The sequence below is a fragment of the Brassica rapa genome, chromosome A09 (assembly GCF_000309985.2).
Source record: "Brassica rapa cultivar Chiifu-401-42 chromosome A09, CAAS_Brap_v3.01, whole genome shotgun sequence".
Lineage (NCBI taxonomy): Eukaryota > Viridiplantae > Streptophyta > Magnoliopsida > Brassicales > Brassicaceae > Brassica > Brassica rapa.
In genome coordinates this window covers 31,678,187-31,694,687 of record NC_024803.2, presented here as the reverse complement: position 1 = coordinate 31,694,687, position 16,501 = coordinate 31,678,187, and the positions used below count along the sequence as shown (strand labels likewise).

The window sequence follows — 16,501 nt, the reverse complement described above, 5'->3', positions numbered from 1 at the left end:
ATAATTAACTATAACCTATGTAGGTGTGAAACATTGGGTATATATCTCTATAAGTTCAAAACGCATAATATTTTGATTTGCACTTTCATTTACGTTTTGAAAGCGCAAAATACTTTTTTTTTTCAAAACTAAAACTGAAAAATCTATATAAATGTGTTAAATATAAAAATATGTGTTCTATTTTATTCTTTATAATATAATATGTATATTTGGGTTTATTGATGTGTATTTTAAAAAATCAATTAGATTTTGATTATATTATAATACAAAGTCTTATTATATCGAAAATATAATTTTTAACAGTTATATAATCTATGAATTAGTTTATTTGATATTTTATATATACACATTTACGTAAATTTTTTTTAGCCATGAGAATTATATCCGGATCAAAAACCAAACCGAACCGACCTGGAAATATAGGTTTAGTTCAGGTCCAGAAAAGATAACCTATTGGGGTTTTTTATTGGACCCGCAGGTCTTTGTTTGAGACCGGATCCTACCCTAGACCCGATCATAAATATGTTGGGTTTATTAGGTATATTTAGATATTTCGAATATGTTTCCAGCATTATGGATATTTTTTATAGGTTTTTTATTTACGATTATAGTTTTTGATTTCACGTAAATTTTTAAATAAAAAAAAAATTGGGTATTTTTAGTTCAGTGACAGATTTTGAATAAGATTATGAATTTTTAGGTATTTGAATTTTTTGGGTATTTGTTTGGAGTTTCAAGTACTTTTCGTGTTTCAGATATTTTAAATTTTCTTAAGATCCTAAATATCCGAACAGGTGTAGACCCCTTACGTCCATATCGGGTCCAACAACCTTTTGATATAGATTTTTAATGTTATTGAAAGTTTAGTATATAATATGAGATTTTAGTAGGAAAGTTTATATATGATATGATTACGTTATTATAAAGGAAAGAGGAAGCTAGAATGTACACATATATGTGGTGTAATTTCTCTTGCTTTAAATCATATATTATATGATAAAAGTGAAATATAAAATATTAGTTTCAATACTTTTATGATTAAAAATCAAAATAGTAAATATAATAATAGTAATGATTAAGATTTAGGAGTGATATTTGAATAAATAAAAGAATTGAATAAATTTGTTAGAGAAATATAAAGTAACATATTGTTAGTCTAAGTTTAAGGTAAGACCAAAAAAATAATGAGTTAAATGAAAGGGTCCAAACAACTTTTATAGGTAGATTTTTTAAGACTCCTTCCCTTTTAATAGTATTGATTTGGATATAATTTAACAATATGTAACATTGAAGATGATCTATAATTATTGTTAATGCGAATTCACCACAACTTTATAGAATTTATTAAGACATTTAAACAAAGATGAATTTGTAATTTAAATAGTTTTAAATATATTTGTTATATATCATATAATGCAATTAATGTTTGCTACATTTTATGATGATATTTATTATACTAAAACACATACCTTCATTTTTATGTGTTCAAAATTGTATTGCTTATAATTACATATCATCACACTTTTCATCACATCCAAATATTTCTTAATATAATTACTGAAATTAAATTATTATATTATGAATTTTGTAAATATGCTTTAGATTAGACATAGGTTGGTGAGCAAAAAAAAAAAACAGGTTCTGTTACTCTTGTCCATGTTACTAATAGGTTTGTATAATATTTATACCGTAAAAGCCAAAACTTATGAATGTGATCTAAGGTACATTTTGGTTACATGACTTATGAATGTGATCTAAGGTACTAAATGTGATCTAAGGTACAAAACTTATATTGTTGTTGATCTAAGGTACAAAACTTATAATGTGATCTAAGGTACAAAACTTATATCACATTATTGCTTAGAAGGTGCATTTTCACATTATTGTTGCTTATAAGGTACAAAACTTATATTGTTGTTGATCTAAGGTACAAAACTTATAATGTGATCTAAGGTACAAAACTTATATTGTGATCTAAACTTACGAATGTGATCAAGGTACAAAACTTATGAATGTAATCCCCCGATCAAAAAGTTATGAATGTGAAAAGAAGACTTCACAATCTTGAAATCTAAGGTACTATTTTGTTTCTTCATCTTCCACGATTTCTCTTAGATTCACTCCTAATATTGTTGTTGTTTACATATTCAAACATGCCGAGTCAAAAACTATAGATTTGAAAAGCGATCGTGTTTTCATACTGATGAAGATCGCGGATATCAGACTCAAATAGAACATCTAAAGAAATATAAAACTAAAGGTCAACTTTTATAGAGCTTTTTCTTTATACCAAAATTGTTATTTCAGAACTAAGATCTAATGTAAAAGTTATATATTGTTTTCATAAATGCATAAAGAAAAGAATCATTACCCGAAGTTAGTAGATAACATCATGGCTAGCTATTAAATACATAGGCAAATTTTCTATAAAAAAAAATGTGTAGGCAAGTATTCGTTATAATCAAACATTTAATAATGTTTGATTACACAATCCAGTTATGGTTTGATAAAACTTCTGATTAAGTTCTTATATAAGTTTTGCAAATTCAGTGTCATTAGATGATTGTTCATAGTACCAAAAGAGAAAAAAACATCCATCTATAAAGTTAAGTACTTTATTCATACAATTTAGCTCAAATATATCAATTAGTTCCACAACAGCTAGCTCTCGAGGCTAGTATGTTAGGACCAGGTTGATCTTTGAATGAAGCTTTTGATGACAAAAAAAAGTTTATGCATTATATTGTAAGCTTATATATTTAACTATGCTTGGATCATACTAATGTGGTTTTTATATACAACAGTAGCTTACTAAAGGTATATTGAAGATTCCAAATGGGAATCAAAACATGAAGCTATGGGTTTAGGTTCTATTAAACAAAAGTAAATAGTAGTATTGAATTAGATTTTAATACTTGTCGAATGATGAAAATGGCTTGACTATTGATATGTTTGTGATGCAAACAATTTATTATGGTTTCTAAAATTCTGATTAAGTTCTTAAATCTATGTTTCAGAGTGCACCATATGTTTGATTTGACCGACTGTTCATGGCCCGTGTTACCAAAAAAAAAAAAACAGAACTTTTACAATACAGCTAAGTATTGTATTCAGGCCATTAATTTCAAATATCTCAATTATTTTATTGTGAATCTTGTATGCCTATTTAGGATGCATATTGAGCTTTTTTCAGTAATCTCAAAACTCATTGAAATTTTAAATTTTCTATTACTAATATATTTTTATACGTAACAAATGTATTCTTTATATGTAACAGTAGCTACTAAACTGTTGACAAATAGCTATTAAAATGTGAAGCAATTCCATGTAATTGGAACCGATTTATTATGGTCACAGAAAAGTCTGATTAAGTTCATAAATATATTGTTTCAGATTGCTCCCCGGTCTTACCACAAAACTTTCATAATTAAACTAAATATTGTATCTATAACATTATTTCGAGATAAAATATACTCCATCTGTTTTATAAAAAGTGTCACTTTTGATTTATCTAATCTATTAAAATAGGAGTACAAAATTAGATTATCCCTTAGTTTTCCACTATATTTACAATGGCATGCCACTGAAGTTATTAATTAACCTATTTTTTAGGATTTTTGTCTTTTCTCTTCAATTAATGTATTTCCAAAATCAAATTCTAACTAAAAAATCATGGCAACAATAATTAATAAACCTAACTTTTAATATTTTTTGTCTTTTCCTTTTTATTATACATATGTGTATTTGAAAATAATTAATTTCATATATACATTTCGTAATTACATACATTATACGGTAATTATTTTACTAATTCCACATATACATAATAAATAGTATACAACAATTTCATTATACATAATCATAAAATTTTGATCCATAAAAACAGTTTATACAATAATTTCATTATATATAATCATAAAATTTTGATCCATAAAAAATAAAAATACATTTGTGTGATTTTACAGGTCGTATTCTAAATAAATGAATGATATAATTAAGGGTTTACATGATAAAATAAAACTACTTAATATAAACTATAAAATTATTGTGTTTATAAATGTCATATTAAAAAAAAATTAAACGGGTAAATTTTAAAATATATATTATCACTTATACAAATAAATATTCATTTATCAAAAAACTAACACCTGCGCGGATGCGCGGGTCAAGCTCTAGTTTATTTTATTTCAAAAAAATATCTTTCTACATTTTCAATGTAATTTTATACACTAAAACTATCTTTTACTCTTTTGAATAATCAATAGATTTTTATCTAAATATTTTTTATTTAATTAAACATACATTATATATATTAAATAAAGACATTTTAGTCTATTATCCAATATTTTTAATCACCATAAAAAATATCAAAGTGACACTTTTTAAGAAATATAGGAAACAATAGCTAATGATTTAGTATTGTATTTATGAAGACTATTGTGCACTGTTCACAATAAAGCTAAGACTATTGTGCATTGTATTTATAATGATTTAGTATTGTATTTATTGCTTATAGAGGATGCTAATTGGGTATCATTTACTAATTACATAATTTAGTGTATACGAAACAAAAAGAATTGAAACTACAATAAAATACATCAACTATTCTAAGCTTTGGAAAGTGTTAAAAAGTTTTAAATGCTGGAACAAAACATAAACATTTAAATACAAATAAATGTTGATAGTTTAAAATACAGCGGTGTAAGTTGTAAAGTTGAAAATAAGCTAAATGTAATTTCGAAAAAAAAATCAGGTTTTAATAGTATAATTATATTTTGATTACCGAAAATAGGTTTATTAAAAAAACAAAAGACATTTCTACACAATATTTTTATAGATATATAACTAATAATAATTTTTTTTTTAAAAAAAATAACAATTCTAATTATATGTTTTCAAATTCAAGTTTTTATATATTTTTTAGAATTTTTTTTTTGATTTTGTTTTCAATTTTCTTTTTGAAATTCGAAAATATTTTTGAAACTATGTTTAAAAAATTTAGTTTAAAATTTTTAATATTTATTTTTTATTTAAAATTTTTTAAAACTCATGCCAAAATCTCATCCCTCAATTTTAAATCCAAATTTTAGGATTAGTTAACCTTAGATGCATAAATATGTATTTAACATTCAATGAAACCACTTATGCTCATTTTTTTCTTTGGAGTTCTTTTGTGAAAATAACTAAAAATGTTATTTTTTGGAATTCCTCCTTTGTATATAATACATATTAAAGTGAATTCATCATATTTAACATTTTATGCAAAATCGAGCCCAATCGTTATGACGGTTTTATCTTTTATTCTACAGAACATAAATGTCAAGTTCAAAGGATAAATGTGAAGTTTCTAAAGATAAACACGAAGATCGAAGGAAAATGGAATATTTCTTCGAAGCAATAAACTCGACCGAAAGCAGAAAAAGAGCAAACCGCCTATAGGAGAAGTATATAAGGACGTCGAGGTTGAAGAGGCAAAGGGACAATTCTTTTTACTCTTAAAACTCTCTGCACTTAGAAACTTTAGGCTAAGGTTGTTCAATATGGTAAAACCGAACCGTACCGAACCGAACCGAAATAGACAATATGGTTTGGTTTTGGTATATACCATATAAACCGAATGGATATAATTTTATAAAAACCGTAGGATTTGGATATGGTTTGGTATATAACCGATTAAACCGAATAAACCGAACAAAACCGATTAAAAGTAGAAACATGTAAATATGTATCTATTTTATAACAATACATAAAAATCTATTTGTTACATAAGTTAAATTTGTGTTAATAACTATTACCATAATTTTATAGTAATAAAAAACCTTAATTCTCGACATGTTCTGTTTCTATGACTGGCACCGATTACTAGACGAACTCGCAAAGGCGGTTTGATCTCTTATTCTACTCTTTCAATCAAACTACGTTCAGCTTGATCCTCGAAAGGGGTAGGCATCCTTTCATAAGGTTCAGTCTGAAATCAATCAAAACCTTTTTCGTATTGTTTTCGTCTTCTGTTATCGAGCTGTGATTCAACTAGGTTTAAGGTTTTAGGTTGCTAGAACTAAGTAATTCGCTGACAGCTCTTGCGGCCGAAGCTTTTATAATCTCTTGTAATGATTGTAACTCTCTTACGCGGATTCGAAATAAAATCTACATTTTTCTATGAATTCGTTTTGTTATCTTTTCGTATTTTTCGCATTTGTTTGATCACTTGTCGTTGGCTCTCGCAAAGAATCTGGGACCTAGAAAAAAATTAAGATTTTTCGACTTTTCTCCGATTACAGAAATTGACGGTGTGAATTTCGGTTCCCATAATTTTATCACTTAATTAATAATCACATTATCTTTTCTAACTAAATACACAGTATAAAAGTTAATCACTCCGCTCACATTTTCAAACCATTAATTAGATTCTCAAAAACTATTGATAAATTTAGCAACAACACTATGTTTTATGCTGTTCTCTTTTGGGTGATGTAATATTTTAAATTTTAAATAAGAAGGAAACCCTTGTGAAAGCTATAATTATTTGTAAATTTTATTATTTTAAAACAATATTAGTTATCTGAATTTTCTTTATAAAAATTAAGTACTGACAGTATCGTGTCTTTACTTATTATAATAAATAAACATATGTTGTAAAAGGTTCACTATATAATTTTTTTTTTAAATACAATAATTCTATAATAAAATTGAGTTTTCTTTCAATAATGATCTGTTTTTTTTTTCATGGCATATACGATTGAGTGGTTAGTTGGATTGTTTTTCTACGCATTATTCAAGATTCATTTTTATAGGAAAACTGATCACTAGACAAACTCTAAAATATTTGTCTATTAGTGCATAAAATAGAGTGATGAATAAAAAAATAAATAAATAATTTATTTGTATAGTAAATTTATTAAATATTTTTATTTTAAATTTTATTTTACAGCGAAAAATAGAGTCAGATTGAAAGTATGATGTGTTTGTTTTATTTATCATACACTACTTTCTAATTTCTCATTTCGTAACAATTTATGTATTCTTTTTTCTTAGAATGGTCTTGTTTTGTAGAAAAACTGTAAATATATGTTGCGGATTTAAGACGCACATTCTAGATTTTGTAAGTTGAAAATAATCACAGACATGTGTTAGTTAGTTACATAGCGAACGCGTCCAACTCTAGATCTTTAAAACGTGTGTTAACTATATGGTGAACGCGTCCAACTGTATTATACATATGGTTGTGTCATTCTATTAGTATAGGTGCCGCTGATCTTTTTTTTGTTTTGGCCAGCTAAAATTATTCAAATTACTATAGCAAAATATGGTTGTGTTGTTGTTGTTTCTTTTCTTTCTTGTTTAATAAGTTGCTAGCAACAATGTGGAAAATTCAAAATAGTATAAATATTAATATTTTACCAAAAAAAAAGATTATGTAAGAATCTTATATAATAAAGTGACACATGAAAACTTTTAATATAGAAAACGAATGTTTTATTACATATGTTTTCAAATCCATGTAACATAAGGGATGTAAGATGTCATAAAGACTGTTGGAAAATTATCTTCACTGACATTTCATCCTAATCAAAGTTAAATCTTTTATCATCTTAAAATAAATCAATTTTGTCAAAATAAATAAATCAAGTAACTGTATTTAAAAAAAAAAATAACATGTCACTTTCTCAAACTTTGTATATGTATTTTACTAACAAATATATAAAAAGTGACATATGGCATTGCCATGGCAACCTTTAAGTTAGAAAACGCTTGAACAATATGTTTTATTATACATGATATTGTTCCCTGGTTGGTTTTACCTAAATGCTATATAAATATATATTCTTAATCTGAAATCCATGCTACATAAAGATGAAGATATTATGTAAAATGCCATCAAAGTGTTTAAAAATATATAAATTGACATATCTTAACCCAATTCAGTAAAGTAAAGAAAAACTATTGTTATAACAAAATTAATTATACCTATTCTTCTTCTCATTTCGACGCAGGAGGTATATTGATCTATGTTCGCTGTATAGTTCAAATCTCAGGCAATTTTAATAAGGTAAGAAAGCCTTTTCGATTTTTCAATAATTTCACTGAATACCCTAATTTTCTCCCTACGGTTAAGAGAGTGTAGAATGAAGCTATTCATCACTCACGGGCATCACTAAGCAGATTTCATGCTAAGTTAAAACTACTGAAGTATAAAATAAAAATGCTTAACAAAACTCATTACGAGGACCTGCCTAACAAAACAAAACAAAGCAAGCTTTTGAAGAGATGTGTCGATGTCAAAACTTGGCTCTTTTGGACCCGAACCTGGTAAATTTTGCAGCGGCAGCTGAGACGTCTGAAAGGTAAAACAAACTATCCAGTATTAAAAAAAAAAAAATTCGCCAGAAGCCTTGTATTAGATTACGTGGAGCTGGAGATCATAATACACTATTTTTCCATCGAGCAGTGCAGACAAGATCTTCTCGAAACACAATTAAAAGTCTGGTTAACGCGGCTGGTGCAACTCTGTTGTAGGCACAGTCTGATCGAACTGGACGGACTGAGGTCCGGCCGCGGTACGGACCCGGCTCGGCTGGACAGTATCGCGTGGATGGCTTCGCGGATGGACGGTCTTGGAGACGATCTGTACCTGAAACAATGAGTTCTTTTTGTGAGTTTTTATATTTTACTAGTTGGGAAGACAGAAAGTAAACTATATGAATGGTTTTTATGGGGTTTCAAAATAGATTAAAAACAAGCAAGGATGAATGATTTGCAATATGAAAAGGTAAACAAAAGAAAGAGCTGAAAGGATGGAAGATGGGATCTGTTGCTGGTTGTATGTCTCTCTCAACAAGATCAGCGGATGGAATGATGGATAGAGATGGATCCGGGTCTTGCTGGATGTGTGTCTCTCTCAAGATCGGACAAGGGATGAAGATGGATCGATCGACTCCACAAAGAACAATGGCCGGGTCTTTGATATGTCTAGAATGTTGCTCTCAATTGTTTCTCACCATTGAAAGGCTTAGGTTTTGCTAGGGGCAAACTGACTCATATATTATCTTGTCTAAAAAAATAGACAGCTTCTCATAAGGGGGTTTAAATACCAGATGCAGCTTTGCCGACTTGAAGCAAAAACAACATTGACACTCTTGGACTGTAAAACAGAAAGGCCTAAACAGAAAGGACCGACTCTACTTGGACTCTAAAGCAAGGCTAACAAAGGCCTGAATTATTGGACTCAAAATAAATTAAAAGGACTTAACAATTTGCCCATAATATCTTAACCAAATTGAAATAAATAAACCAGACACAAATCAAAAACAATAAACCGGTTAGAAAGCAAATTGAAATCTTACATGCTTACCTTAATCAGACCGGACAGCTAAATCTTTGAACCTGGATCAATTGGGACGGATGAACCGAGACTGAATGTGGACATGATTAAACCGACTTGGCTCTGATCGATAGAGGAGAACTGGATCGAGCCTGACGGGTCTTGAACCTCAACTGGATCGGCTTGATCTTCAAGCTTTAACTCGGCCATCTCTTGAATCAACAATTGTTTGAAGCCGGTCTGGTCTTGCTCAAGTATCTCTTGGACGGCCTTGGTAAACCCAGCTCTTATGACCCGCACACCTGACCTGGTTGTAGGACCCTTGCGGACTAGAGGAACCTCAGCTTGTGGTGCTACAACAAACTCTTACTATGATCTCAGATAGAGGTAAGCAGTTCAGCATTTTTAGAGATTTCTTCAAGCTCAGGATCAGGCTGTTGAAGTAGATTTGTATCCTATGCTGCAGGAAATACTCACCTATCGATGCCCTACCAGATTTGCTGCTGGACTTGTAGCCCATGTCTCCGTTGAGGAAATAAAATCAGCTTTTCATGCTCTCCCGAATGATAAGGTATAAGGTCCAGATGGTTTCACCAAAGAATTTTACATTGTTGTTTGGCCTATTATTGGAGAAAAATTCATCATAGCAGTGAAATCTTTCTTCTTGTTTGGTTTCTTACCCACTGGAACTAATACTACGATCCTTACACTGATACCAAAAACGGAGGAGGCGTAGTCTATGAATGATTATAAGCTAATAGCCTGCTACAATTTACTATATAAGGTCATATCAAAAGTCCTTGCTCGTCGACTTAAAACCATTCTACCAGATGCAATCAAGTCAAATCAGATAACTTTCATCAAAGGTCGCTTGTTGCTAGAAAATGTGCTGCTAGCGTTGGAACTTGTGAATGGTTACTATAGGACCTCAAATTCCAACAGAGCCACAATGAAGTTTGATATCTCCAAGGCTTTCGACACAATCAAGTGGTCTTTTATTACTTCTTTTCTCAAAGCCATGGGCCTCCCCGCTCAGTTTATACTTTGGATCAAAGTATGCATATCTATTGCATCGTTCTATGTCAACATCAAGGTAGCTTGGAAGGCTTTTTAACTAGTGCTAGAGGAATCCGTCAAGACTTCTCCCTGTCGTTTTATCTCTATGTCATATTGAATAATCTCTTGACTAATATGTTGAATAACACAGCGGCAGCACATCAGTTCGCTTATCACCCGCAGTGTAGAGAAGTGCATCTCGCACATCTCAGTTTTGCCGATGATATACTGGTGTTTACTAATGGTTTGGTTAAATCTTTACGTGGTGTTCTGGATGTTATGAATCAGTTTGCCAGCATCTCAGGACTTCACATAAATGCATCTAAATCCACCATCTTTGCCGCATGACAGACTACAAACCCAATAATACACGAAGTTGAGCATATAGGAATCAAGGTGGGAACTTTACCGGTTTGGTATATGGGTATGCTTTTCATCACTAAGGCCCCCACAAAGCAGGACTATGGAACTTTGATAGACATAGTACGTAAGAGGATGATCTCTTGGCGCAACAAGTCTCTCCTATGCTGGTCGTTTACAATTAATCAAGTCTATTATCTCTAGTATTGTAAACTTCTGGAGCCAACTTTCATTCTTCCTAAAGCTTGTCTGGATGAGATTGAAAGTATGTGCACTACTTTTTTGTGGTCGGGCTCTCCAAATCAGATTTCAGACCAACAAAAGCTAAGGTGGCATGGGAAGAGCTTTGGTATCCTAAAGAGGAAGGTGGTCTTGGAATCAGAAAGCTTTGTGACTCCTCCACGGCGTTTGCTATGAGTCTCATTTGGAAAAAAAAATTGCTTAAAAGTTCCTTGTGGGTCTCCTGGATAGATCAATATCTGCTGACACAAAACTCTTTTTGGAATGTAAAGGTAGATGGAAAAGGTTCATGGGTATGAAGAAAACTCTTGAAGTTGAGACCTCTAGTGTATCTGTTTATTCAGTACTAGGTGAATGATGACCACACTGCCTACTTTTGGTTCGATGATTAGTTAAAAATGGGGAAGCTTATAGATATCACTGGTGTTATTGGCACTTCTTACCTTGGAGTAGCTCGCAATGTGCGGGTGAGTGATGCAGTTCTGCACTCAGATTGAAACATTCGAGGTCGTAGACGCCGGCACTTCCACACCCTTTACGATCGCATTCAAAATGAACAGGTGCCTAATGACTCTCTTGGTAACCATTTGGTGGTCTGGAAGCATTCAGAGGATACCTATAAAACTTGTTTTTCATCGGCAAGGACTTGGGGACCAAATCAGGGTGAAAAAGGCTATTGTATTCTGGAGTAAAAATGTTTGGTTTTCTCAGACGGTTCTGCGGTTATCGTTTATAGTATGGCTGGCAGTGAAGAAAAGATTATCAACAGGTGATAGAATGATAACTTGGAGTATCCAGCAGGGTTGTGTCTTGTGTGGAGAGAGCAATGAGACACGGGACCGTGTTTTTGTCTGCATGCCCTTACTCCCTTACGGTATGGGACAAGCTTGTAAATCGACTGAGTGGGGATAGGACTGATCCAGACTAGATGGCTACAATGCAGTTTGTGAGTGGAAATTTTCTTCATGTCATGGACAAAATTCTTCTCAAAATGGTGTTTGGGAGTAGTATCTATCATCTTTAGAAAGAGAGGAATGAGAGAAGCACCAAACAGGGTTTTAGACAGTAGAACATGTGGTTCAGATTATTGATAAGGCTATGCGAAATATGATTACTTCTTTTCGATATAAGGCCGACCACAAGTTTGCAGGCTTGATGTGTCGGTGGTTCAAAGTTACAGCTTAACACACTAGAGCTTGAAATTCATTTCTTACAAGCATTGTATAGTTTTTCTTTTATAGCTTTTATAACTTTTCATAATCTTTTGTAAATTTCTATTCTTCTTCATTGATCAGTAAATTTCACATTTTATCCAAAAAAACAAATAATTATAAAGGGCAATAAATAAGATGACATATATCACACTCCCAATGTTTTTTTTTTGCAAGAGGCATAATACTTTATTATAAAAGTTACATAATATTTATTTATTATTTTATATATACAATTATGTTAGATGTTATAAAGAGTGACATAAGCTTTAATTGGTGGCCACTTAATGAATAGAATGAATAAAATAAAAGTTGAACAATTTTTTTTTTGAAAAATAGAATTGAAAAAGAATAGCTGAATAGAAAGAAACAAATGCTTCATATCAGAATTAAAAAAGGAAAATTTTCTTCATTAGTTCATCTGCATATGAGGAAAAAAGAGGAATGTAGTGGAGCTGATGAATTACTAGTTAGACAAAAAAATTTAACTTAACTGGTATCAATTCTGAGAAATAACAAATTTATCATTTTTTTCTAAAATATGTTACTAGTTACACCTTTATTGTCTAAGGAAATATTTTAATGTAAAATAAATAAATAAAATTAAGACATTTTATTTTATTATATAAGACCAATAATTAGATTAACTGAAGGCAAAAATGAATATATTAACTGAAGGCTAGAAAAATGAAAAAAAAAATGATACATGTCACTTTAAAGCTTTTATCTATAAGACATTTTATTTTATTATATAAGACCAATAAATAAGAAATAGATTACTCAATTGTTGAATAAAAAACAAATAACAAAAATAAAATTAATAGATTAATTATTGATTAACAATAAATGATAAAAAATAAATAGCACATATCACCTTCTTGAAGTTTTGTAAGAAATCTTATTTTGTTGTATAAGATATATGTTATTTTAAAGCTAAGATTTTTTTCAAAAAGGAAAGATATGTTATTTTACAAGTTTTTTTGTCAACGTTTTAAAATTTAAATGTATCCAACATTATAATAACTTTTAAAGTTTTTCTTATAGTAGTGGTGTATCGCCTGGAAAATATATATAAAGGGAAGATAGGGAGAATCAGAGACTCCACTTTCTCTCTCTCTCTTTTTCATCCACACACTTTTTTAGTCATCTCACTATCACTATGGACAAGACGTCTTCATTCTCCATTCAGAAAGGGAAACCGATTAGATGCAAAGCAGCATTATGTAGAAAAGCAGGGGAAGCACTGGTGATGGAAGAGATCCAAGTTGATCCACCTCAAGCTTACGAAGTACGGATTAAAATCATATGTACTTCTCTTTGTCACACTGATGTTACTTTCTGGAAGTTAGACAGTGTAAGTGTACTATTGTATCACAAAGTCAACGCAAAATCTATTGTTCAAAAAATCGTTTCCACTAATCTTTTTGAGTTTTCCAGGGGCCGCTTGCAAGGTTTCCTAGAATTCTCGGACACGAATCTGTCGGGTGAATAATTCATACAATTATTTAGTTTCAACTTCATTGAGAATGTGCTTTGCTTACTTGTTTGGGTTAATATTGTATTATTACTTAAATATATTGTTATAATTGGGTTTATAACCAGCTTGGTCGAGAGCATTGGTGAACACGTGGATGGATTTAAACAAGGTGACGTTGTATTACCAGTGTTTCACCCTAACTGCGAAGAATGCAAAGACTGCAAATCCTCAAAGAGCAACTGGTGTGCGAGATATGCCAACGATTCTATATCAAACACGAGACGATATGGAATGGCTTCTAGGTTCAAAGATTCTACTGGAGAAGATATCCACCATTTTCTCTTTGTTTCCAGTTTCTCTGAATATACCGTGGTAGATATCGCACATCTCGTAAAAATCTCTCCTGATATCCCAGTTCAGAAAGCTGCTTTGCTCAGCTGCGGTGTCTCCACAGGTTTGTTTTCATTCTTCTTTAGCTATTCTCGTGGGTTTGTATGGACATTTTAGATTTTTCTGAGGTTAAACCATAAACAAAGTAGATAGTAGGGGCTTCATTGTTATTTATAAAAGTAAGTTAGATATTGCATATCGGCTGATTGTGGGTCACGTGGAGCAGGAGTTGGAGCAGCTTGGAAGGTGGCTAACGTGGAGGAAGGTTCCACCGTTGCTGTCTTTGGCCTCGGTGCCGTGGGACTTGCGGTTGCCGAAGGAGCTAGGCTGCGTGGGGCCGCGAAGATCATCGGTGTTGATCTCAATCCTGATAAATTCGAGTTAGGTAAACTCGTGTTATGTTTACATTTAATATTTTTGTCTATTAGTTTCTGAAAGTTATTATATTTTGGCTTTTTTCTGACCCAATTGGTTTTAGTATTTATTATATATTCAATATACGGAGTACAAACTTTTAGTTGGTATAAACTTTTTTTTTTTTTGAACAACTCTGTCTGGTACTCTGGTATAACAAAGTAACAACAAATGGTCCAATCCGTCCAGGGTGTATTATTTATTTGTTGAAAAAGCCAAATGTCATTTATTTTCTGTTTCGTTATAATTTATAAGTAATATTCACTTTCAATACACATATATTAAAAATTGGTTACAAACAATGGATATTTGCTAATCTGAAAAATAATACAAATAATCAATTATTATTATTATTATTTGGACAAAACAATCAATTATTAAATAGACAAATAAATCAAAAAGAAAAACATGCAATTTGATAGAAACATATATTTTTACATTAAAAATATTATTTAGAATGAAAAATTAGTTAGACTAAACAATTCTTAATATAAAACAGAGATCATATATTCATCATGTCAATTACTTGAACAGGTAAGAAATTTGGTTTCACGGATTTCGTCAATCCTACTTTGTGCGGAGAAAAGAAAGTTAGCGAGGTATGTTATTCAATATCTCACACCATCTCATTTATGATTTTTCGTGAGTTTGTACCATTGAGTATATGGAGTAGTTTACTTACTTATTCCCACAAAATATACCGAAAAAGGTGATCAAAGAAATGACAGGAGGAGGAGTTGACTACAGTTTCGAATGCGTTGGTTTACCTTCTATACTAAGTGAGGCTTTTATCAGCACCCGCACGGTACGCTTACACTAGATCGTACCAAATCTCAGTCGATTCAGCATCTTTCTTTACATGGTTAAGTATTACAATTTAGAATGTCAAAATAGGGATCAGGAAAGACGGTAATGTTAGGGATGGGGAAGCATGCAGCGCCAATAAGTTTGGGTAGTTTTGATCTTCTAAGTGGTAGAACTATTTGCGGAAGCTTGTTCGGGGGTTTGAAATCTAAACTGGATATTCCAGTTCTCGTGGATCATTATCTAAAAAAGGTACTATATGACATGCATCAAACTATCTATGTGATTATATCGTAACAAACAGATGATGAGTATATTGTTTGTTTTACTTCTTATTTCCAGCCTATGTGTTCTGTTTTCATGGGATTTTTGATTCTTTTTGTTTGTTTGTTTACTTGTAGGAGCTTAATCTGGATAGTTTTATTACACACGAGTTGAAATTTCAGGAAATCAACAAGGCTTTCGAGTTGTTAGAGGAAGGAAAGTCTCTCCGCTGCATCATATGGATGGATAAGTAATAAGTTGCTAGTCAATCTTTAAAGACCAGTTAAGATCCTGGGGGGGGGGCGGTGGGGGCTTCTTTCTTGTAGAACCATGTCGGTTTGCTCATCTTTTATTTTTCATTACTTCATCTAAGTGCTCTAGTTAGATGCTCCATCCAAATGATTTATCTGAATATTGTTTGTTTAAAAAATTAAATCTTCATTTGGATGGAGTATCTGAAATTTTTTTTGTTTGTTTGCTTAATAGTTGCAAATCTCTATTTTCATCTACATATTTTTTAATAAATAAGATGACTAAACTATTTTAATTTTTTATTTAAAATATATTTACATCTTTATTTCGAATTTTTGTTAATAATATAATTTTTATGATTGTAAAATATGATTATAACAGTTTTGAGAAAATTTTAATCTTACCGAAAAAATGTTTTTTTGTTAACGCCTCTATATAAAACATGACACGAGCTCGTACACAAGTTTGTCTTTTTCCAACTTTGACAAAAAAAGAATCATTAAATCATTTGATTAATCTTAAATATTTATAAATATCTAGAAACCCATTTTAAAACATCTTAATCATACACTCCACTAAATATATTTTATTAGAAAATAAATAATAATGATAATAAAAACTGGAAAATCGTTTTGCATAGATATGTGAATCCAGAGCTGGTCATGAATATAGACAAGTTGGTTTAGTGCTTCTAAAATTCTAGAATGTAAA

General features: G+C 30.7%; 1 protein-coding gene and 1 long non-coding RNA gene across 3 annotated transcripts; one reads left to right on the top strand and one right to left on the bottom strand.

Moving 5' to 3' along the window:
• Positions 1-4,190: 4,190 nt before the first annotated feature.
• Positions 4,191-12,620, bottom strand: LOC117128557. Its single transcript, XR_004451920.1, has 2 exons — positions 5,820-12,620; positions 4,191-5,525 (listed from the first exon to the last, which is right to left on the bottom strand). It is a non-coding gene; the product is annotated as an uncharacterized LOC117128557 (long non-coding RNA).
• A 566-nt stretch (positions 12,621-13,186) lies between these two features.
• On the top strand, positions 13,187-16,094 carry LOC103869051 (alcohol dehydrogenase-like 1). Of its 2 annotated transcripts, none has more exons than XM_009147093.3 (8): positions 13,187-13,543; positions 13,627-13,673; positions 13,792-14,120; positions 14,283-14,441; positions 15,005-15,069; positions 15,180-15,275; positions 15,365-15,526; positions 15,676-16,094. In XM_009147093.3, exons 1-8 carry the CDS (start codon positions 13,349-13,351, stop codon positions 15,790-15,792), a joined length of 1,170 nt encoding a protein of 389 aa, XP_009145341.1. In that variant the 5' UTR covers positions 13,187-13,348; the 3' UTR covers positions 15,793-16,094. The 2 variants fall into 2 exon arrangements, 1 of the variants encoding a protein (XP_009145341.1); XR_004451843.1 differs by having other exon boundaries at positions 13,293-13,543; positions 15,352-15,526; positions 15,676-16,063.
• Positions 16,095-16,501: the final 407 nt, after the last annotated feature.

What these genes read in the sequence shown, in the direction of transcription:
- LOC103869051 (XM_009147093.3), top strand. Translation starts at nt 13,349, where the DNA reads ATGGACAAGACGTCTTCATTCTCCATTCAGAAAGGGAAACCGATTAGA. An exon ending in GAGAAAAGAAAGTTAGCGAG is followed by an intron (nt 15,070 to 15,179) that starts GTATGTTATTCA and finishes ATACCGAAAAAG; the next exon opens with GTGATCAAAGAAATGACAGG. An exon ending in TGGATCATTATCTAAAAAAG is followed by an intron (nt 15,527 to 15,675) that starts GTACTATATGAC and finishes GTTTACTTGTAG; the next exon opens with GAGCTTAATCTGGATAGTTT.